This window comes from Carlito syrichta, unplaced genomic scaffold (assembly GCF_000164805.1).
Source record: "Carlito syrichta isolate Samal-C Ts95f unplaced genomic scaffold, Tarsius_syrichta-2.0.1 Scaffold315108, whole genome shotgun sequence".
NCBI lineage: Eukaryota > Metazoa > Chordata > Mammalia > Primates > Tarsiidae > Carlito > Carlito syrichta.
This window is the reverse complement of record NW_007259204.1, coordinates 273,849-298,734: the sequence shown is the minus strand read 5'-3', so window position 1 is coordinate 298,734 and position 24,886 is coordinate 273,849. Positions and strand designations below refer to the sequence as shown.

The following is a 24,886-nucleotide window of genomic DNA, read 5'->3' as shown; positions in this document are numbered from 1 at the left end:
CCACTGCACTCCAGTCTGGGCAACAGAGTGAGATTCCAACTCAAAAAAAAAAAAGAATATCCTGAAGTGAATTTATTTATTGGGATATAGTCTTATCTTTCCAGCACAAAAATTTTTTGAAACCAATAACTAAGTTATGTTACCACAGGTGTCCTCCAGTCAGTCTTATCAGAAATCACATTGACAACCAATGACCCAATGTGAGACTTATTTTGGGTGGCAATTCACCAGTCCCAAAGTGGGAGTCCCAGAGATTCTCTTTTAGTCTACTAGTGCCTATTAGTAGCATTAATTACATAGTCAGTAATTTACTATAATTCTAATATCTATCAAAAATAATTCAAACAATTTTTTTGATTTAAAAATAGACACATGGTCTCTTATTTACTGTTTATTTTTATTAAAATTTAACTCATATAATTGCATTTGTGGTTCACTAATATTTACTGTGAAAGTGACATTAAGATTTCCATGTTGTTCTGTAATCATAAACTGTAAAAAGGTCATATTAGCAGACTTTTTATTCATTAGTATTTAAGTGTGTCAGTTGAGCAACAATTATCCACTGACTTATGCATACCAATTACCATCATTTCTATTTACTCATATTAAAGTATTTATTTATAATAATCTTTGTGTGCTACATCATGGGGTAAATATTGTACATTCTGATAAATGCTAAAAATTAATATACCATTACATTTTATATTTTCTTTACACTAAAAATATATACCATGATTGTTATTGATTAACTTTAGGCTTCTCTGTTTTAACCTGTAATCTTCCCGAATACATAAAGTCATAAGAAAGTAAACACTCCTAGAGTTTTATTAAATTACATACATCTTATTTTATTTTAGAAACTTCTATTTTTTCTTCTAAATCTTCATTGGTTGCCCAACAAGTACAAATTGACTAATAAAATAAATGTTGGATAGTAACTATCATCATAATTTCTTTATCAAGATAAATAATAAGAAAAATCAAGGCTCAACATTTGTCATTTCTTGTGGCAAAATTGTGAAATCAATCTTAAAATTTTAACTCAAATAATCCATACAAATATTCTCTTTCATCTTGCATGAGTTATCAAAGTATTTTTAGTTGAATTTCTTTACACAATTATGCTTTATAACTTATAACCCAGGGATGGTATGTGTGTGATTATTCAAGGATATCATTACAGGGATTTTTAGATATTTCTTCCTTTGTCTTCCTTCATCTAAACTCTCTTAAGAACCTTTTCTATATAAATAAATACCGGGGTGTACATTAATATTGAGAAGTAGCTTGTATTTATTTTTGATGTACCTATACCATATTTAAATATCTTCTATTCAAGCAATCCATCTTTTTTTCTTAGTTTTATGGATCAAATATCTACCTAGTTTCTCAAATTCTTCATTAGTTTGATGAATAAACAGACTTAAACTTATAATTGGCATTTCTTAGAAAAGCAAAATCTGAGTTTGATGTTCTGAATGTGACCAATCAAGTTTCTTTCAAGTCAAGCTGAAGGGGAAAATAATGTAGGTTTTTATGAAGATCCTAAATCTATTGAACCCAATTCAATTCTGCCCATGTCCCTTCTCATCACCATACATGCTCCCATGGTGAGTTTTGAAACAAATCCATCTATAGTAGGTCACGTGAAGAACAGTCTCAAATAACTGGGAGGGGTGAGACTTGGAGGTGACTTCTTGGCTCTGTGAAACAGAATGGTAATAATGTAATGACAACCTTGGATCATATTTACTTGGCCTACATTAGAAGTGAAGTGAAGGCTTGTGAGCACTTAGAATCATGCAGCTGTATCTGAAATATATTTATTCAGTATTTCCATTTCCTTCCACAATGTATTTCTGTATAGTAATCTATAGTATATTTTCAGCATTACTGTAAAGGATAAGGAAACCTGAGAAAACAAAGGAAACACTTGAAGATTTTACCAAAGATCAGAAGCAATTTCCTTTCCAAATGAGAGAAATTAGTCTGTGAAGAGAAAAATCTCAGCACTAAATTGATGGAATAATATTTGAATCATAGTAGGCATACAATCTGCCACAACCTACTGATTGAATTAAGAATATGTAGTGAATTAACTCATTTACTCAAACAAATGAATTAAAAATCTTTCTTGAAGCTGGGCTCGGTGGCTCAGCCTATAATCCCGCGCTTTGGGAGGCTGAGGTGAGTGGATTGCCTGAGCCCGCGGGTTCGAGACCCGCCTGGGCAGGCGAGACCTCATCTCTACAATAAATTAAAAACTCAGCCAGGCATGGTAGTGCACGCCTGTAGTTTCAGTTACTTGGAAGGCTGAAGCGGAAGGATTGCCGGAGTCCAGCAGGTCGAGGCTGCGGTGGCCGGGAGCGGCCACTGCACTCCAGTCTGGGCGACAGAGTGAGACTCCAACTCAAAAAAAAAAAAAAAAAAAAAATTTCTTTTTCCTAGCCATATTGGAAAATGGCTCCATAATTCTTCTGTTGTTTTTTTTTTAAACATCATTTGTTTTGAAATGTACTAGGAAGCCACGGCTATCACCAAGTTTGTCAATATCTCAAAGCAGAAAGGGAGGTGATAGTATCTCAGCGAAGGTAGAGAGGCAAAGTCTGTGTATATGGGAGACTGTATTGCAACAGAGCTAAAGGGAATTTATGCCTACACTTTCAAGATTTCTGTCATCCAGTGAAGCTTTATAAAATTCTAAGAGGCTGATCATGGAACCAACTATTCATATATTTAATTAACAAAAGGAGTAACCCATCAATTGGGCACTAGAAGCGAATGAGTTTTGAGACTGAGTTATTAAAACTTCTTAGAGTTGATACACAAATTCAATAGGATGAGTTATATCCATTTTATTATTTAAACTGTTCTGCCATTTTTAGTTTTGTAGTTTTTAGTTTAGTTTAGCTTTGTTTTGTTTCTTTGAGTAGAGTCTCACTCTTGTCACCCAGGCTGGAGTGCAGTGGCATGCTCATGGCTACTGCAACCTAGACCTGCTGGGCTTAGGTAATCTTTCCTCCTCAGCCTTCCAAGTAGCTGGAACTACAGGCACATGCCACCACACCCGGCTAAATTTTAGTTTTTAGGAAAACTGAAAAAATGTTGCATAAGGAAAATATGGCAGTGGGAAGGAATGAAGGAAGGAATATCCTATGGGGAAACGACTAAGAAAATGAAATAGCTTGGACATTTCATGTAAAGTTCAAAGATGTGAGTGAAAAATTGGACAGTGTAGACCAAAGAAATTAAGAGATATTTCTACTTCCTCAAAATTGCATTTTTTAAATTCCAAAGCTATACCTCTGCTTCCCAAAGTGGATATTGAGGTATTGAGGACTTAAATCAATACAGTATGTGGCAATATGTACTCAATTGATATGCCATTTAAAATTGGGACTGATTTTCGTAGTGTAGAATTATAAAGAAGTTGTCCAGAGTTAATCAGGTGACATTCTGTAAGCTAGCCAAGCCACCATCAAAACTGTAGGGTTTCCATCAGAACTGTAGATTGCTCTGGATACAATGGTCATTTTAAAAACAATTGTTCTTGTCAGTGTGCATCGGATGTCTTTCCATTTCTTTGTGTCCTCTTCAATTTCTTTCATCAATGTTTTGTCATGTGTTCCTCATAGAGGTCTTTCACCTCCTTGGCTTAATTTATTCTTAGGTGTTTTCTTTTGCAGCTATTGTGAATGGGATTGCTTTCTTTATTCCTTTTTCAGCTTGTTATCACTGTATAGAAAGACTTGATTTTTGTGTGTTAGTTTTTTATCCTGCAACTTTACTAAATTTGTTTATCAATTCTAAGTGTTTTTTGGTGGGGTCTAGGTTTTACTTTATATAAGATCATATTGTCTGCAAAGAAAGACAGTTTGACTCTCTGATTTCCAGTTTAGATGTCTTTTAAAATTTCTTTTTCTTACTTGATTCTTCTGGCTAGAATATTACACAAAATAAGAGTGATGAAAGTGGGCATCGTTGTCTTCTTAGGAAAAAGTCTTTCAGCTTTTCTCCATCTAATTTGACATCAGCTGTGGTTTTGTCATGCATGACCTTTCAGGTATGTTCTTTGTACGCCTTGTTTGTTGAGAATGTTAACCTAAAGGGAGGTGGGATGTTATCAAATGCAGTTTCTGTATTTATTAAGGTGATCATGTTGCTCTGATTCATCATTCTATTGATACTGTGTGCCACTTTCACTGATTTGTGTATGTGAAAACATCCTTACTTCCCTGGGCAAATCCTGCTTCATCATGGAGTATTATCTTTCTCGATGTATTGCTGGATTCAGTTTGCTAATAGTTTGTCCAGAATTTTTGTGCCTACATTTATCAGGAATATTGACCTGTAGTTTTTTTGTTTTGTTTTGTTTTGTTTCTTTTTCTTGTGTGTTTGTCTAGTTTTGATATCAAGTTAATGCTGGTCTCATAAAATGAGTTAGGAAGAATTTCATCACATTTAATTTGTTTGAATAGTTAGAGAAGAATTCCTTTTTTTTTTCTTTTAAGTTTGGTAGAATCCAGCTGTAAAGCTATAAGGCTCAGTGCTTTACTTTGTTGAGAGACTTTTTATTACTCTTTACTTGTTATTTATCTGGTTCAGCTTTCTATTTGTTCCTGATTTAGTTTTGGTAGATTTTATATGTCCAGAAATTTATCCATTTTTTAAAGTTTTTCAATTTCTTAGTATATAGTTATTCGTAATGATCTCTAATGATTCCTGTAATTCTGTAGTGTCAATTGTAATTTGTCATTTTTTGTTTCTGATTTTATTTATTTGGGTCTACATTCATAGTGACACTGCTTATACAATGAATCAACATATCTTATATTTTTATTTTGTACTATGTTATGCATTAATTGCATAATTTCCACCTCCCCATAGCATTCAGTTATTGAAAAACTCAGACTATCAAGCATATTCAAGGTCTCCCATTGGCTTTACAATATTTTATAAAGCCTTGTATTGGTAACTATTTTTCCGAGGCAATAGATTCTAGAATGTAAGGATCAACTTGGAGACAGAAATGGCTTAACTAATATTGATAGATTTAGATAGAAAATAGTAAAATATGTCATGATGTAGAATGCTTCTGTGGAAAGAGGGCAAACTACAGGCCTAGAATCTGTTGATAAATATATAATTTCAACAAACCAAAGGTCAAAACTGTAATATAATCCTGATAGGGCAGATGATTTTGGATGTACCTTTAAGACTAAAGCTGAGAATTAGCTATACTTGAAAGCAATTCTTTAGATATGAAGAGAAAAATTCTGATAGCCTTTTAAAATTCAAGATGTGGATTAATAAAAAATTAGCATTCTAGTTGAAGACAATGAATTAATCATATAGATTTACCTTTACTTCCTTCTGAAATCCCACAAATATGAGTAAAATTGTTGTTAAAGGTAGTAATTCATTAGGACAAAGATAATGGTGGAATATAACACAGACATACAATTTTGGCAGCTTAGATGCAATTGGACAAGTAATAACAGATTTAGGAGACCTGAGAATTTGGAAACTAAACTTGGCAGTGAGAGAAGTAGAGAAGCATGGTGATTTATAACACAGCATCCACAAAAGCCTTGGGAAGTGACAATTCTAGATAACTGGAAGTGTGAGTGAAAGTAGAGTAAAAATTCCACTAGTTAAATGTCTTCGAGTTGATACATTTTTCACCAAACCATCTATGTGCTGACATATCCAACAGTCCTTGAATGAAATCATACTAATTTTTAACCTTTATATGTCAGATTGTTCTGCATAACCCACTGAGCCTACTGAGATGTACAAGGACATCCAGATGACAAGATGCTTCTACTTTGTACAAGATATTTTCTTAATTAAATGTATGTCTTTGATTTCCCATTTTTATTGCAATTTGTTCTCTAAGCATTGCGTCATTCCAATTTAATTTAATTTAATCAGCACATCTATATCTTAAACAACTTTAGACTTAAAAATGTATTTAAAGTTACATTATAAAATTAATCTTCAATAAATTGTGAAGTAGAAGGATTTTTAATACTAGAAAAAATAGAAATAACAAATGCTTATTGCAGTTTGGAAACAGTCTAATAATTGACACATTTTAAAGCCTTCTTATATGCAAATGGTTGCTTTTTAAATGTCTTCTGTCCATTCATTTACAAGAATAATATAAATAAATGATGCAAAATATTTGCAAGTTTCTGGAAGGAAAATTTATTACTTTGTTTAACCAAGAAAAGGTAATTTAGGCCTTTTGTTCACTAATATGGGTTCCAAATAATTTCTCTAAAATCAAAATAAAATTAAATTTTACAATATATACCCTGAAAAAAACAAAACTTGCCAAAGATTGTCATAATGACAATATGACAAATATGACAATGTTTGTATACACATACTTTCATATTGTTCCCAGACTTACACAATGGTAAAGAAGTGAGTCCCCATTCAAACTAGGTCCTCTGAGTTTAGATCCACTATTTCTATTGTTAGAAATATCATTTTTACCATCTGATCTTTCAGTAATATAAATACGTGTTTCTAAGACACTGGAACTTCTAATAACTGAAATATTAAAAAATGAGTCATAATATTTTCAAAAGATGTCTAAAGAACACAAAATCTATATTTAATATATTTTTTCCTCAACCTTTCATTAATGCCACCCTCAAGACTGTTACCAAATATTAATTCCTGATACTCATTTCTCCTGATCCTGACCTCTCTGACTACTCACCTCCACACTGGGACTATCACGTTTTTGGCTTATAAACACCCACCCTGCACTTTTGCAAAAAAAAAAAAAAAAAAAAGTAATAATAATCCCTTAATTATTTTTCCATAATTTAATCCAAAAAAACTGGTAGTGAATTGAGAGAATGACCCAAAAGTCAAGTAACTGAGGAAATATAACATGTGTGCATGGTTAAAGCCTTAACTTATTTTAATGATGGACTTTTAGCTCAATAAAAGACATATTAAAATGTTGGTGTTCAGGAGGCATTCTTAGAGATTTTTACAAGTTGCTATTCTCAAAATACATTTTCCAATGTGTCACACCTGAGAGAAAATGTTCACATGCAAGAACCACTCCCATCAGTGGGAGTCAAAGACTGTTCTCTATGTACCTATGTATGTCTATGTGTTGTGTGTGTGTGTGTATGTGTGTGTGTGTACATATATTATGTGCACTTCTTATTTTGCCTGGTCTTCCTTTTAACTACATACACACACACACACACACACACACACCACAATTCGAGAACCATGAGTCCGTTTTTCTTTTGTGCCTTTCACTTAGTGAGCTGCTGGTTAACAACAAAAATTTGCCTTGAAGCTCTAACAATGCTGAAAGATCAGACAAAGAGTTGAAAATTACACTTAATTAAAAGCTGATTCCTAGGAATAAGGTGAGATATGGAAAAACTCTATTAACACCTCTACTTCTGTTCTTGTCTATTCTAACCATTGAAAGAATTAAAGCTGACATTTGCCAAGACAACTTGAGGGGACAATTAGACCATAAGTATCTGAAGAATGTGATAGATTGTAAAATAAAAGAAGTATTAGATGAGTAAATATAAAATAGATATCGTTCTATTTAATCATATATGAATGGAAAATTAACTTCTTAACTCTTTTAAGTATAAGGAAACTATTTTACCCTTGAAACATTGCTTCAAATAAGCAGCAGCATGTCTGCAAAATCAGGAAAGAGGTTTTCTAATTTTTACTAATTGTAACATACATTACTGAGACAGATTATTTGGCTATGCTGCATAAGAGAATGTATTGCCAGTAGCATTTGTATTTTATTTTGCTAGAGATTAAACAAAAAACACCCATCAGTGATTAATGTTTAGATCTTGTTAAATTGCTATTTTATATTCATATGCATTATGAATGGCCATTATAGTCAAAATCTGATGGCTTCTGAAGAATAATTTATAATTTTTATAATTTATAAGAATTCTGCTTAATTTATATACACATTTTTGTGCCATAGTCTATTATGATGATATACATTGACATGACAGAAAAAAGTTTCTCATTTGACATAGTTTTTTACATATTTTCATCACTGCTCTTTTAAATAGAAACTGAAATCTGTAAAAATTATAAAAAAAAAACCAAAACCCACAAGGACTTATCATTGAAACAATGGGTCCATCCAAAATGGAGTCATTCAGAAGACTGCTAGATTGCTGGAACAACAGAAAAATCCCCTAAGTCACAGGTTTTTTTTTTTGTTTTATTTGTTTCTTTTTGTTGTTGTTTTTGTTTTGTTTGTTTCTTTATAAGCTAGTTGCTCAAGGGGATTAAGATTTTAGGAAAAAATAAGGATTTCTTAGTGTTGTCATATTCTCATTAAGTGTGAAATGACTTTGTTCTCATCAAATTTTGTTTTAAGCAGTAGGGAGACTTCCTGCCCACCTCTAAAACTGCATACAAGAGAAGACCCAAAAAAACCAGAATTTACTTATTTAAAAATGTGTATTTTTGCTTACATGCTTAAACTTCAGTCACCTTCATAGTACTCTTCATTTGATGCAATAGACCTATTGAGATGCTTTTTCCAATGCTCAAAACAGTTTTTGAATTTGCCAATTCTGATGCCTTTTAGTGCTTCTCCCATTTTTTTGTCTCACCTCTTCCACATTGTCAAAACATTTCCCTTTGAGGATTTTTTTTCATCTGGGGAAACAAAAGAAAGTTGCTTGAGGTGAGATCCAATGAAGATGGAGGGTAGGACATTGGAGCTTATCGTTTTTAGACAAAAACTGTTTAATACTCAGTGTGGTATTGGCAAGTTGCTCATGTAAATCACCTATCATGAAATCAGCAAATGAAAGAATATCCCTCAAAAAATTCACTGAAATCTAAGATAGCCTCTCAGAACAATGCTAGCAGGTACACTGATGCCAATGGGTTCCTAGAACACTTACCTAGCAGGAGAAGCCTGTATTATATGAGGCCCACCCTCCGAAAGACAATTCCTGTTTGGACAGGGTCACTCCTTGTATAGTCTATGATATTTTTTGCACATTCAACAACAGAAGAAGAAGAAGAAAAATGATCATATAAGCCATCTCAAAGGTTAACTATAACAATTTCAGATGATCTTATTAATTAAATATTTATTGCCAACTTGCTAAGAGCTTAATAATTATTTATACATTTCTTTTTTAAAATACTCAAACCCTAGTCTATAAAACATTTAGGAACTCATTGTTAGTTGGGCACTGTTTGTACATTCACCAATATTTTTATACTATTTTCTCAATGTGGAATTCAATATATTCAAAGACAATGTTTAACATAACTGATAAACAGTCTATTCACACAGGATTAAGCTGTGTTAACAAATATGTGCCTTGATGAACAAAACCCATTTCTAACTTCTGCAATTTTGATCAAATTTTCTTCTCAAATTCTTATTTATTTAGTATTAAAATATAGGGTTCAGAAGATTTCTGTGGAGGAGTGAAACAAAATGGCAGAGTAGGACTCTCCAGAGATCCTCTTTCCCATACTCAAATTTAATTTGGACCACTACCCACATGCAGAAATATCATCATAGAAGCCATGAAAACAAGGTGAGAGACCTCAGTATCTGGTTGTAGCACAATAATGAAAACTGCATTGAAAAGGGCAGGAAATACAGCCATGTCATCTATCCCCCAAGTCCAGGCAGCATTTAACAAAGAAAGATACTGTCTAATTGGAGGAAAGACAAAGAAGAGAGTACAGAACATTGCCTTGGACTTCAACATTGGGCCTGCCACAGCAAAATACAGTACCAGAAAGTCCCCAGTAACCCCATATCAGTATTCATGAACTCAGCCTCTAGACCCACCCATGTGTCAGGTATGACCACATTATCCCAAGCTTCAGGTTTTCTTGGAAAACTCAGTGTCCAGCTTGCAGCATTACTGGACCAATATCAGTGGCTCCAGGTGCTGGATAGTGTTCAGCAGCAGGCATGCTACAGTGACATCAGGCTTCTAGCCCACCTAGTACTGCACCTGCCATAATGTGCCCCAGGCTTGGAGCAGTGCCACACCAATTGCAGCTGTCCTAGCCTCCAGGAATTCTGGGGAGAATTACACCTGCTGCAGGTCTTTCTTAGACAGAGTTAACCTTTGAAGACTAGAATAAGTACCTCCTTCTTCAAATACATACAGACATTAACACATGATCACAGGGACCAAGGATAATCAGGAAAATATGCTATCAATAGACAGACAAAATAAGGTGCCAGTTATTAATCCTAAAGAGATGCAGATGTATAAATTGACTTACACATAATTTAAAATAATTGTTAAAGGAAGCACAGAGAACTTCAATAAAATACAGTGAACACTTTAAAAAAGTAAGAAAAACAATAAGTGTCTACAACAAGAAATTATCATTAATAAAATTTAAAAAAAACAGATGCTGGTGAGGATGCAGAGAAAAGGGAACACTTTTGCACTGCTGTTGGGAATGCAAACTAGTTCAAACTCTATGGAAAACAGTGTGGCAATTTCTAAAATAAATAGAAATTGAGCCAGGCTCAGTGGTTCAGTCTGTAATCCCAGTGCTTTGGGAGGCTGAGGTGAGTGGATTGCCTGAGCCCACAGGTTCGAGACCCGCCTGGACAACTTGGCGAGACCTCATCTCTACAATAAAATAAAAAATTAGTCGGGCATGGAAGCGCACACCTGTAGTTCCAGCCACTTAGAAGGCTGAGGCAGAAGGATCGCTGGAACCCAGCAAGTCAAGGCTGCGGTGGCCGGGAGCAGCCACTGCCCTCCAGCCTGGGTGACAGAGTGATACTCCAACTCAAAAAAAAAAAAAAAGAAATAGAAATTGGCCTTCAATTATGACCCAACAATCCCCTGCTGAGAACATATCCAGAGGAACTCAAATCATTCTACAAAAAGATACTTGTGTTCACATGTTTATTGCAGCACTATTCACATTAGCAAAAACATGGAAACAACCATGCTGCCCATTGAAACTGGACTAGATAGAAAAATGTAGTATATAGAATATTACACAGTCACAAAGAAGGACAAAATTATGGACTTTGCAGCAACTTGGATGGCTTTAGAGCTTATAACACTCAGTGAACTATCACAGAAACAAAGAACTGAGTACCACATGTTCTCACTCATAAGCAGACCATGAACATTTACCATAATACTATAAGAAAGGGATTGGCAGTAGCCAGAAACTGCCAGGAGCAGGGAGGCGGGGAATATAACATCAATAAGGGTACCTAATATCAAATCAGGCAAAGTGGGGACCACAGGGAGGCCCAAGCATTACCTGTATAATTCCACTTGTATACCTAATCCTGAATTGTACCCCACATCTTTAAAATAAAAATAAACAAATAAATAATCAGAAATACTGGGGCTGAAAACTGTTATGAACAAAATGAAAAGTTGCAGTTGAGAGCATCAACAGCAGAATTAGTCAAGCAGAAGAAAGAATCTGTGAACTCAAAGGCAGGTTATTTAAAAATATACAGTCAGAAAAGAAAGAATAAAAAATGACAAATAATGAATAAACTGTATAGTATTTTTAGAGCATCATCAAAAAAGCAAATGCTTGAGTTGTAAGTATTAAAGAAGAAAAATAAAATGATAAAGGGGTAAAAAACTTATTTAAAGAAATTGTAGCAAAAACTTTCCAAACTTGAAGAAAAATGTAAATATCCATGTACAGAAAGCCAATCATATTTATTCCAAATAAGATTACCCCAAGACATAATCAAAACTATCAAAAATCAAAGATGAGCCAGGCTCGGTGGCTCAGCCTGTAATCCCGTGCCTTTGGGAGGCTGAGGTGAGTGAATTGCCTGAGCCCGTGGGTTCGAGACCCACCTGGGCAGCGAGACCTCATCTCTACAATAAATCAAAAAATCAGCTGGGCGTGGTGGCGCATGCCTATAATTCCGGCTACTTGGAAGGCTGAGGCGGAAGGATCGCCGGAGCCCAGCAGGCCAAGGCTGCGGTGGCCAGGATCGGCCACTGCACTCCAGTCTGGGCGACAGAGTGAGACTCCAACTCAAAAAAAAAAAAAAAAATCAAAGATGAGAGGACCCTGAAAGCAGCAAAATAAAAGATGCAAATAAAATATAAGAGACTTCCAACATACCTAACAATAGACATCTTGGCAGAAACCATACAGACTAAGGGAGAGTGAGATGATATAGACAAACTGCTGAAGAAAAAGAAGAAAAAAGGATGTCAACCAAGAAGATTGTAACCAGCAAATCTGTCCTTCAGAAATACTTTTCTAACAAAATAAGACTAACGGAGTTTATCACTATCAGGCCCATCTTAAAAGAAATGCTAAAGCAAGTTATTCAAGCTAAAAGAAAAGGATACTAACGAGTAACACAAAAACATTTAAAATATAACATTCACTGGTAAAACTAAGTACACAATCAAATTCAAAACACTCTAATACTGTAAGGGTGACCTGTAAGTCACTTTATATCATCAAGTAGGCCTAAAGGTATACATAGACCATTCTAATAGCTGAAGAATACACATTCTTCTTAACTGCACATGAAACATTTTTCAGGAGAGATAGTATGTAAGGCTACAACAAGTTTTTAAAATGTAAGAATATTAATTCAAGTATCTTTTTTGACCACAATGGAATAAAACTTGCAATCAGCAACAGGAGAAATATTGGAAAATAAATGCATAAAAATTAAACAACATGCTTCTGAACAAGTAATGGGTTGATAAAGAAATTTAAAGGAAGTTTAAAAACGCATTGAGAAAAATATTATGCTAAGTGATCTATCACAGAAATAAAGAACTGAATAGTGCATGTTCTCACTCATAAGTGGGTCCTGAACATAAACACAAAGGAGAGGTCGCAATTACAGGGTACTGCTAGGAGAGGGAGAATGGTGAATGGAGAGCATGGAACAACACAAAATACAACAGGTCCATTACCAGGGGAAGGAGGGCCAGTTGGAAGCCCAAACATCACCTGCATGTAGCCTGTTTATGTGGTTAGTCCTCACTTGTACACCTCATCTCTATAAAAAATTTTTTTTAAATCAACAAATGCTGAAAACTTAAAAAATTTATTGAGGCAAATAAAAATAGAAACACAACATACCAATAACCTATGGGCTACCTTAAGAACAGTTCTAAGATGGAACTTTATAGCAATAAACACATACATCAACAAATACTATAGAACATTGGCTTTACATGCTTCCCAGATTGAGGTGAGAATCAAATTAGATGATTCATATAAAAATGTTATGTAAAAAGTAACGGAAAATGTAATATGCCTTAGTCTCATTAGCAAAATTTACAGCTTTAACCATGAAACAGGTAAAAATGTGAGCTGCTGTGAGAATAATGGGAAAGAAGTCTTTATGTATTTTATGTACAGTGGAATCCTTAGGGCTCCTCCCAAATCTGCTTAATATGGTCATGCTGTGTGCTTCAAGCTTTTCTAAATGTATGACTCAGAAAAATTTTGAGTATATGCCTGGAAAAACTATTTATAAAAAATTTTTTTGGCAAAAACTTTGTTTCATTGTAGGAAATTTTCTTCTTCAAATACAAACTAGAACAAATTCTGTTATCTAGTATTCCCATGTGTTATTGCACAACATCATTGTTATTATATTATTACTGCCATTATATTGATGAAAAAACAGACTCAAAGAGGTTTAAAGATTTATACAAGATCCCGTGAGTTTAAGTGATACAGTGCATACTTAAACCCAGGAGCCACAATTAAAATTAGAACTGTTGTAATTACAACCTTAAAATGTGTCACCCTCACTTTATGGGTAAAGGTGAGGAAAGTAGAGAACTGAAATGATTTCACAGAGTAAGTGATCAAATTAATACTAAAATTAAGTCTACTTACAAGTCAGTCTACTTCTACTAAAACATTCTGGTTCCTAATCAGCACATTAAGTGAAAATATTTTGTAGTTATTTTAGGATGTTGTGTTAATCACAATTTTGTAATGCAACTCAGAATTTAGGTTATAGGTTAACTAAAACTCTCAGAAATTAGAAAAGAAAATTCATGTTGCCAATAAAGCTAAGTAAAACTTGAATATAAAAATCAGAAAGTATAATATGAAAAGTGAAAACTCAAAGGCAATCTCAATCTTCACATAGACATGCATATCCTAAACATAAATTCTTGCAAATTAAATCCATGTATGTTCACATACCATAAGCAAGTTGGATTTATTCTTGGAATAAAATAATGGTTTAATATTAAAATGCCAGTTATTCACAATATAATCATAAGTGAATGAACATATAATTAATATTAAGTTCTGTTAAAACTTTCTAGCAAACTAAGAATAGAAGAAAAGTTTCTTAATGAATTAAACGATATCACTTATAAAAGAAGAGCCAAACACAATACTCAAAGGAAAGCTTAAAAGCCTTCCCTGCAAAATCAAAACAAGAAAAGGAATCTCATTATCGTTATTTCAGTTAAATGTTATTTCTGATGGTCCTAGGCAAGGTAATAAGCTAATAAAATGTTTTAAGAATTGGAAGCAAAAGAAAAAATAACTCCATTATTCATAGATGATATAGTACTAAAAGTAGAAGAATTAAACAAGGTCATTCCATATATATTCATTGTATTTATGTATATTAATGTGATAAGTTAAATGCATATTACAAAAAGCTATATAACATGGTAATAAATTCATAAGATTTCTGTATGTTAGCTATAATATTTCTATTCTATAAGTTATAAGAAAATAAGTAGCCGGGCTTGGTGGCTCAGCCTGTAATCCCGCGCCTTTGGGAGGCTGAGGTGAGTGGATTGCCTGAGCCCGCAGGTTCGAGACCCGCCTGGGCAGGCGACACCTCATCTCTACAATAAATCAAAAAATCAGCCGGGCGTGGTGGCGCATGCCTGTAATTCCGGCTCCTTGGAAGGCTGAGGCGGAAGGATCGCTGGAGCCCAGCAGGTTGAGGCTGCGGTGGCCGGGAGCAGCCACTGCGCTCCAGTCTGGGTGACAGAGTGAGACTCCAACTCAAAAAAAAAAAAAGAAAAGAAAATAAGAACATTATTTTTATGAAGAAAAGCATAAAATTATATTAAGAATGTTTAGAAACCCTAGCATAATAAAGACATATATTACATTCACATATAGAAAGACACATATCACAAAGATATTAGAGTTATTGCTCTATATCCATAGAGGATTGGTATCAGAAACCACTCCCCAGTATGAAAATCCATTCACACTCATATTCCACAGTCAGCTCTGCAAAACCCAGCAGAACCCACATATAGGAAAAATTTTCACCACCCTCCTTTATATGTAGATTTCAAATACTTCAAATGCTGTATTTTCCATGGACATTTAGTTGCAAATGCAGAATCCACAAATTGGGAGTGTAGATCATAATTATTGAAAAACAAACAAATAAAATATTCATATAAGTGAACGTATACAGTTCAAACCCATGTTGTTCAAGGGTCAAGTACATTCACATGTTTTCTGTAAAATCAGTGGAACTCAAATCAACTTCTAATGAGATTTTGTAAATTTAATAAAATGTTTGTATAAGTAACTGATTGCAATATTTACATAAAAGGGCACAGGGCAAAACTAAAACAATGCAATCCTGAAAGGAGAACAAGATACAGGACTTGACCTATCCTATGCCAAGACGAAGTAATCAGTGTTTGATTGGCTCAGGGTTGACAATCTGTCTAATGGAATAGGATAAAGATTTCAGAAACAGATTCATGCCCATGAAAGGATGCTGCATGACAGAACTGATAACACAGATGAATAAAGAAAGACTGTTCTGCATGTTATCCTGGAATAATTTGGTCCTCTACATTAAAAGGCAAAGAAAGGATTGAAAAGATTGAATACTAAACAATGCTGTTGTAGAGAAGTAGTTGCTTTTAAGAAAGGAGTGTCGTCATCTAATTTTTATTTTTAAAAAGTTACTTCTCATTTTTGCAGGTTGTGATTAAGAATTTTTTTCCCAATATAGCACCATTGACTGGTGAAAGAAAAACATTATGGCTATAGATACGCTTTCATCCAAAAAGATTGTTGCTTGCTTTCAGAAAAAAATGTATTCAACTACTTAACTAGTTCTCCCACAGCTTTTTTTTTTTTTTTTACAATAATCTATGTTCTTAAAAATCTACCTGTATAGACTTGTATTTATTATATAATTTTTTGGGTGACAATGAGGAGTTTCTGCAAATATTAAACTGTGTAATCTAGCTTATAACCTCAGTATTGTTGATTGTTTTGTAAAGTTTTTTATTATGCAATTAATATTTGCCCTAAAACATTATATTCTATATAAATTATTTGTAGTCTATGTACTAATCAATCTGTGGAAATCTATGAAAGGAACCAATATTTCTTAATTCACCTTGACATATGCTTAGTTCCTACAAAAAAATTTTTACATAAAATAAATCTTTAAATTGCCACACCAAAAATTCAACATTGCAAGAAATAGGTGTGAAGCATCAAATGAAATCCAGAACATGGTAAACAGTTAAATGCTAATTTTCCTACCTTTTTCTGCTTTATTAGTGGATATTAAACTAATTTTGATGAGCTAAAATGAATTTTGTAAAGTTGGATTTTAAGGTGAATTAAACACAATTTGTAGAACATGGCGGTATAAGTATTAAACATAAAAGACTGTTTTGTAATGACAAAATTCGAGCTCCTCTTTCTAGAAATAACACAAATTAAGAGTACCAAGTCATAGATAGAACCTGTAGATAATACATGGTTACTGATCTGCTTACTGATATAATCCAGAATCAAGATGTGATACAAGTTTCTTAATAAACAACATAGTAAATTTTTCTATATTAATCTTGTTACATAAATATATTAATTGTGTTATACATAAAGATTTTTCTCAAATTCATAATCTATTTCATAGAAAAAGCTGCACACATGCATGAACACACTCCTCACACACATATTAAAAATTTTACTATTGTTTTCTAGATATTGCTTTTATAAAACATAGCATAAAAGACTGTTTTGCATTTTAGTTGCAAAATAGTTTTAACATTTATCTAATAATACATAATACAAAGTTACTATTTATTTGGACAATTTTTTATAGATTAGGCTGATATTGACAATTATCTTCCAGGTATAGGACTAAATCATATATTTTTATTTGAACTACCTAAACATTTTAGATTAATCATCAAGATATCAATCTCATAGAAAATCCTGCTGTTCAATTATTGTCTCATAATATCCAACTTTCACATTTAATCTTGTATATAGAATACTATTAAAAAAGACTCTGTTTTTAAAAATTTATTTGTATTTTATGATCTTCTAACCAAAAATAAAACAGCAACAACAAAAAAATACGGTTCACATTAAGATTCCTTTACTGTTTTTTAAAGTAAATATTTGCTTTAGTAGAAGGAAGATGTGATGTCGGACTACTTAATGCTCATAACTCATCAAAGAACAAAGTATAATACCCGTATGTTTTATCTTATCATTTTATATATATATATACACACACACTCACATGTACACACACACACATACTTCACAATCTCTACTATTCACATCTAAAATATGCTTATTCTATCATTCTTTTCTAATATAAAATAAAATTTGTATTCATATGTTTGAATAGAAAACACCACAAATATGATTGAATATATTACGCAAAATATTTTCCTGACTTTTTAATCTATCCAACAAAATATAATTTTTCAATCACATTTTTCAAAAAACAATTATATTTTTAAACAAGCGATACTAAGTGCTTGCACATGCTTAGCAAAATCAGTTATTGTGCTAGGACTTGGGATAGAATGATAAACCAAACATGCTTTTAAGTAGGTTACGATTGAATGCATGCGAAGGGGGGGTTGTACATCTCATTAGTCACATGATAACAAGCCATTAAATTTTTAAAATTTTGTCTGTAAAAATACTTGTCTTAATAAACAGTTGTTAAGTTGGCTGTTGTCAATTGAGCAATATATTTTTTTCTAAAACCCTTAAAATATGAGAATAATTCAAAAAGTATGTGAAAAATCGGCTCAAAAGATAAAAGTAAAAAAATATAAACTTTACTTTTCAACAGAGCTACATCAAGTTCAATACACTTTTGTAAGCAATGATATCAGCCAGCCATTTAGTCCATCCCTAAAGAAATGAGGGTCCTGGAAATTTAACCCTGTCAAAGCAGTATTTTTACATTATTAACTGAAGAAAAATGGGTGTGCTTTTGCTTTGACTGGAGCACCTTCTTTTCTTGGTACCCATTGCTTTGATTTTGCTTTGTCTCTAAAATTGTACACTGGCAAATTGTTCTGTTACAATTCTTCACAGAAATGCTTCAGGATCTTCATTTCACTTGTTTAAATTTTCCGCTGAAAGCTCTGCTCTGGTCTGTGGCTGATCTGGGTGCAATGATTTAGGCACCCATCAGCAGAAAGTTTGCTCAACTTTAATTTTTCAGTCAGAATTGTGTAAACTGAACAAGCTGAGATGTCTGTGATGTTGGCTAGTGTTTCTGCTGTTAATCATTAATCCTCTTCAATTAGAGCACAGACATAGATGGCTTGCTGCTGCAAACTTCATCTTCAACATTGTTTTGTTCCTTCTTAAAATAAGTTACCCATTCATAAACTGCAGATTTATTTGTGACATCGTCTGCATAAACTTTTCATAAGGCATTAAGAATTTCGTTACTGAGCATCATTAATTTGATGTTGGCTCTTCCTTAAATTTTAGCAGAATTCATACTGCTTTGACAGGGGCTCCTTAAAGCTAATATCTTAGATCTCGTTCAGTCATGGGATGACAAGTTAGCACATATTTATTTTGCTGCACAAACTGTTTGAAATGTATTCATGGTTTTTCATAATATACATTTTGCATGAGTTTTTTGAAGACTTTGCATGCAATTGGTTTTTTTATATTTCACCACTATTGGGTACATTCATGTTTAATGTTAGTCTTTGAAAATATTTTATTCTCTTTCACAAATTGAACTTTAAATCAAATGTATTATTTGTCTCCATTCTCAATACATTGAAATAAATGTCTAAATTTTTTTTAAAAATTTAATGCTGTGTAAAATTTTATTGTGCTGTGCTTTTAATATCACCATCAAAATGCTACAAGCAGAAATATCTATTCATACCATATAAGAACTAAAAAATAGGATGTCAAAATTGAAAGAATATTGTCATTTTTATAAAATGCTCAAGCCATTCTTCACAAATAAATCCCTTTACCAGAAAAATATACACACAGAATTTTATCTCTGCACAGTGCAAATGTTTTCTGTCAGCATTTTGAGACTTCTTACTTATAGATAAGAAAATACTTTGGTTATTTCTTCAGAAATTGTTACAAGTTTGAAAATTTAGCACAATGAATATTTCTAATGCTTCATTACAAATTGCAAATGACAATTCACATAATATATAAGACTTGCTGAAATTTTCAAGTACAGATTCAAAAAGAAGTGTTGTCCTATGATAGCTAGCAAACTAAAACTTACATGCTTTTATGAATAATTTCTTCTATTAATTATAAAAAATAAATAATTTGAAAGCTTTAAAAGAAAAAACAGTTTTTATGGTGTATGTGGGTCACAGAAAGAGTGACAGAAGAAAAGAAGTGAAAAAAAGAAGATATTCAAGCCCATCATTTCAGGAATATCAACCAACAGCTAGTCAAGTACTTATAAAGCAAAACGGGACTTAATAATACAAAGTAATCGACAATTTATTTTTAAAATAAGCTAACAGGGTCTCATTAAAAACATATTTGTAAATTTTAAAAAATTAAATTGTCAGAGTATTTTGCTCAAAATGTCTCCAAATTTTATTTGAAAATGTGACAACTAATTAAAATATTCTAAAAGTGAGAGAGATAAATTTGTAAAGAAACTTATATAGTATAGAGTGTTGACACAGAAATATAACAATATCTATGCTTCCCGATGATCTCTATCATCACCTCACAAGCCACCCCAATCAAATTAACAAGAAAATATAAATAATAATTTCGCACAAACATCCTATATAAACAGCAAATAAGGACATCTTCTTAAATGTCCCTATTTTTGTTGACCTGTAACATAAAATCTAAGTAAAAGCAGTGTTGAAGATTAATCATCTAGAAATTTCTTCCTTTCTGTGAGAATGTTTTGTAAAGGTCCTCAAATACAGAGAAATCATGACACAACCACTGTGACTGTGTCAAAGGAAAAAAGTGCCTGGGATTAAAAGAGCCATAAAGAATCACATACAAGCCATTTCAGAAAACATTATGCAATGATAGTAATACGAAACCCCATGTTGAATATTAAATCTAACCTAAATTGTATTTTCTTTTGACTAAATTGTATTTTGTTATTATGGAGATTCTTATCAGGAGTTTCAGAATGTGCTTTTAAATTCACAAAACAACATCTCCCTAGAATTTCAGGCCTTCGGCTCTTATGGACTCCTGCTCTATGTGAAGGAAGACTTAAATCAAGTAGATGAACTTTTTATTCAATTGTTTATTGAAAATGGTACTTTAAAGGTAAGTGATTCCGTTCACTGAATGTAAAGAACATTTTAGAAAGTTTTTCAGATTCCTTGCTTTAGTGGTTATTGTCAAAATAAAATTTAAACTGAGCTATATCTCTTATACTCATCGGCAGGGTGTCTTTTGCTCTACTATCATGATTTCTTCCTTTTCAATATGTACTCATATATCAAACAGTATATGATTTGAATTAACATTCGTTCTATTTTTTTCTATATATTTTCAACTTTTCTTCCACATTTTATTGATCATTCCCAATTTATAAATTTCCCAATGACAATAATGGTTACCATTTTTATAATCTTAATGGCAGCTATGGAACTCCTAGGGAAGCCTAAGAATTTTTTAGATGGTCCTGAAGAGAAAACCTACTTTCATAATAATGCTAAGGTGTGTTATTTTCCTTTTTTCACTTTTATTCTCTTTTTTTTTTATTAATCAATATTTTTTATTATGGTTTTGTGGGGTACAGTTAAGGGTTAGGTGTACAATTACGTTTCATTCAGGCACCCTGTTGATAAGAGGTGTTTTCCCATCCCCAGACAGATATTTGCTACTGTTAATCCCATTCCCCCCCCCAGAGTTTCCCAGTACCGTCAGTCATTTTCTTATATAATTACATTGGATGTTCAAGGTCCATTATATGAGAGAGAACATGTGGTACTCGGATCTTTGTTTCTGTGAGAGGTCACTCAGTATTATAGACTCTAGTTCCATCCAGGTTGCTGCGAAATACATGATTTTGTTCTTTTTTATGGCTGCATAGTATTCCATCGTGTATATGTACCACATATTTTTAATCCAGTCCTCTTTTGATGGGCAGCATGGTTGTTTCCAGGTTCTTGCTATTGTGAACAACGTTGCGATAAACATACGTGTGCAGGTATCTTTTTTATACAGTGATTTGTGTTCAATAGGGTATATTCCCAGTAGGGAGATTGCAGGGTCATATGGAAGGTCAATTTTTAGAGCTTTTAGGAATCGCCACGCTGCTTTCCACAGAGGTTGCACTAGTTTACACTCCCACCAACAGTGTAGAAGTGTTCCCTTTTCACCACACCCTCTCCAGCAGCTGTTATTTTTTGAGTTGTTGATAATTGCCATTCTGACTGGAGTTAGGTAGTATCTCAGTGTGGTTTTGATTTGCATCTCCCTGATGATTAGTGAGGTTTAGCATTTCTTCATGTGTTTGTTGGCTGCTCGGATGTCTTCTTTTGTGAAGTGTCTGTTCATGTCTTTTGCCCATTTTATAATGGGGTTGTTTGTTTTCTTCTTTTCAGTACGTTTCAGTTCCTTGTAGATCCAGGATGTTAAGCCTTTGTCAGACCCAGAGTTGGCAAATACTTTTTCCCAGTCTGTAGGCTGTCTCCCTGCTCTCTTGATGGTTTCTTTGGCTTTGCAGAAGCTTGTCAGTTTAATAAGGTCCCATTTGTCTATCTTCTCTCTTATGACCTGTGGGTTTCGGGTTTTATACAGGAATTGGATGCCAGTTCCAATTTCCATGAGAGTATTTCCTTCCTTTTCTAAGGTTCTTATGGTTTGAGGTTTTACATTTAGGTCTCTGATCCATTTGGAGTTAACTTTTGTGCATGGGGATAGATAGGGGTCCTGTTTCAATCTTCTGCACGTGGTCAGCCAGTTTTCCCAGCACCATTTACTGAATAGGTTCTCCTCTCCCCAGTGGTAGGTGGTGGGGGCTTTGTCGAAGATGAGTTGGTTGAGAAATTGAGGTTTTGCTTCTGGAATCTCAATTCTGTTCCAATGATCTATATGCTTGTTCCTGTACCAATACCAAGCTGTTTTGATGATTGTAGCTTTATAGTAAAGTTTGAAGTCTGGTATTGTGATACCACCTGCTTTGTTTTTTTTTGCTGAGGATTGTTCTGGCTATTCTTGGACGTTTGTGTTTCCATATGAATTCCTGTGTTGTTATTTCTAGGTCTGAGAAGAATGTTGTGGTAATTTAATGGGTATTGCATTGAATTTGTAGATTGCCTTAGGTAAGATGGACATCTTCACAATGTTGATTCTTCCGATCCATGAGCATGGGATATTTTTCCACTTGTTCTGTCGCTTTGATTTCTTTGAGCAGTGTTTTGTAATTTTCATTGTAAAGGTCTTTCACGTCTCTGGTAGGAAGATGCCAAGGTATTTCATTTTTTTTTGTGGCTATTGTGAATGGAATTGTGTTTTTTATTTGGGTTTCTGTTTATTTATTATTGGTGTAGAGAAATGCGACTGTCTTTTGTACATTTAGTTTGTATCCTGAGACTTTGCCAAAGGCCTTTATCAATGTAAGGAGGCCTTTGACAGATTCTCTTGGGTTTTCAAGGTACACCATCATATCATCTGCAAAGAGAGATAACTTGATTTCCTATTTTCCTATTTGAATACCTCTGATTGCCTCCTCTTCTCTGATTGCTCTAACTAGGACTTCCAATACTATGTTGAACAGGAGGGGAGAGAGTGGGCATCCTTGTCTAGTTCCAGTTTTCAGGGGAATTGGTTCCAATTTTTGTCCATTTAGGAGTATGCTGGCTGTGGGTTTCTCGTAGATGGCTTTTACTATTTTGAGGTATGTTCCCCGTATGCCTAGATGTTCAAGGGTTTTTATCAAGAAGGGGTGCTGGATTTTATCAAAAGCTTTTCTGCATCTAATGATATGATCGTGTGGTTTTTGTTTTGACATCTGTTGATGTATTTAATTACAATTATGGTTTTATGAATGTTGAACCAGCCTTGCATCCCAGGAATGAAGCCTACTTGGTCATGGTGGAAGATTTTTGAGATGCATTACTGAATCCGGTTTGCTAGGATCTTGTTGAGAATTTTAGCATCTATGTTCATCAAAGATATTGACCTGTAGTTCTCTTTGTTTGTTGGATCTTTACCTGGCTTGGGTATCAATGTGATGTTGGCTTTGTAAAATGATTTGGGGAGAGATCCATCTTTTTCAATTGCCTGGAATACTTTCAGTAGGATTGGTATCAGCTCCTCCTTGAACATCTTATAGAATTCTGCTGCAAAGCCATCTGGACCAGGGCTTTTTTTTGTAGGAAATTTTCTTATTATGTAGTCGATTTCCTTGATTGTTATTGGTTTATTTAGGGTCTCAATTTCTTCTTGTTCCAACTTAGGTAGGTTGTGTGATGTCAGAAAGTCCTCCATTTCCTTAAGGTTTTCAAGTTTGTTTCCATACAAGTGTATGTAGTAGTCTCTAATGATCTTTTGTATTTCTTCAGGGTCAGATGTCTCTTTATCTTTTGTGTTTCTGATTGTGCTTATTTGGTTTTTTTCTCATTTTTTTCTTGGTCAGTCTAGCTAGGGGACCATCAATCTTGTTTATCCTTTCAAAGAACTAGCTTTTTGTTTCATTGATTTTTTTGGATTATCTTTTTGTCTTCTATGTCCTGAATTTGGGCTTTTATTTTGGTGATCTGGATTCTTCTGCTGAAATTAGGGTTTTGGGGGTCTTGCTTTTCCAGCTTCTTCAGGTGGCTTGTTAGGTTGTGAATTTCTGTTCCTTCCATTTTCTTCATGTGTGTTTCTAGGGATATAAATTCCCCTCTTACTACAGCTTTCAGGGCATCCCAGAGATTTTGGTAAGATGTTTCTTCATTTTCATTTGTTTCCAGGTATCTTTTGGATCCCTGTTTCGATTTCGTCATTGACCCAGGAGTTGTTTAGCATCATGCTGTTTCGTGTCCATGTCTTTGTGGGTTTTGGGGGGACTTTGTTGGTGTCAATGTTTATTTTTATTCCACTGTGGTCCAAGAAGGTGTTTGGTAGAATTTCGGTCCTTTTATATTTGCTTATGCTTGATTTATGGCTGAGTATGTGGTCAATCTTAGAATATGTTCCATGTGGTGATGAGTAGAATGTGTATTCTGTGGTTTTTGGATGGAGTGTTCTGTAGGTATCACTTAAGTCCATTTGGTCCAAAGTCACATTGAGGTTCCGGATCTCCTTGCTGATTTTTTGTCCTGATGATCTGTCTAGGGTTGTGAGTGGGGTATTAAAGTCCCCAGTTATGATAGTGTTAGAGACAATATCTTTCTTTAGTTTTCCAAGAAGTTGCTTTATGAAAGTTGGTGCACCTATGTTGGGTGCATATATGTTTAGGATAGATATTTCTTGTTGATGGATTGAGCCTTTTATCATTATGTAGTGGCCTTCTGTATCTTTTTTGATTTTTAATAGCTTGAAGGCAATTTTGTCTGAAATTAAGATCACTACTCCTCCTTTCTTTTGTATTCCGTTCGCCTGAAAGTTTGTTTCCCATTCTCTTACTTTGAGTCTG

General features: G+C 33.7%; 1 protein-coding gene across 1 annotated transcript in view; it reads left to right on the top strand.

The window, feature by feature from the left end:
- Positions 1-24,886, top strand: part of LOC103274897 (protein eyes shut homolog) — an 872,098-nt gene that overhangs the window by 650,383 nt on the left and 196,829 nt on the right. Inside the window, 1 exon segment of the mRNA XM_021706071.1 lies at positions 20,405-20,580. Coding sequence (XP_021561746.1) covers positions 20,405-20,580 — 176 coding nt within the window.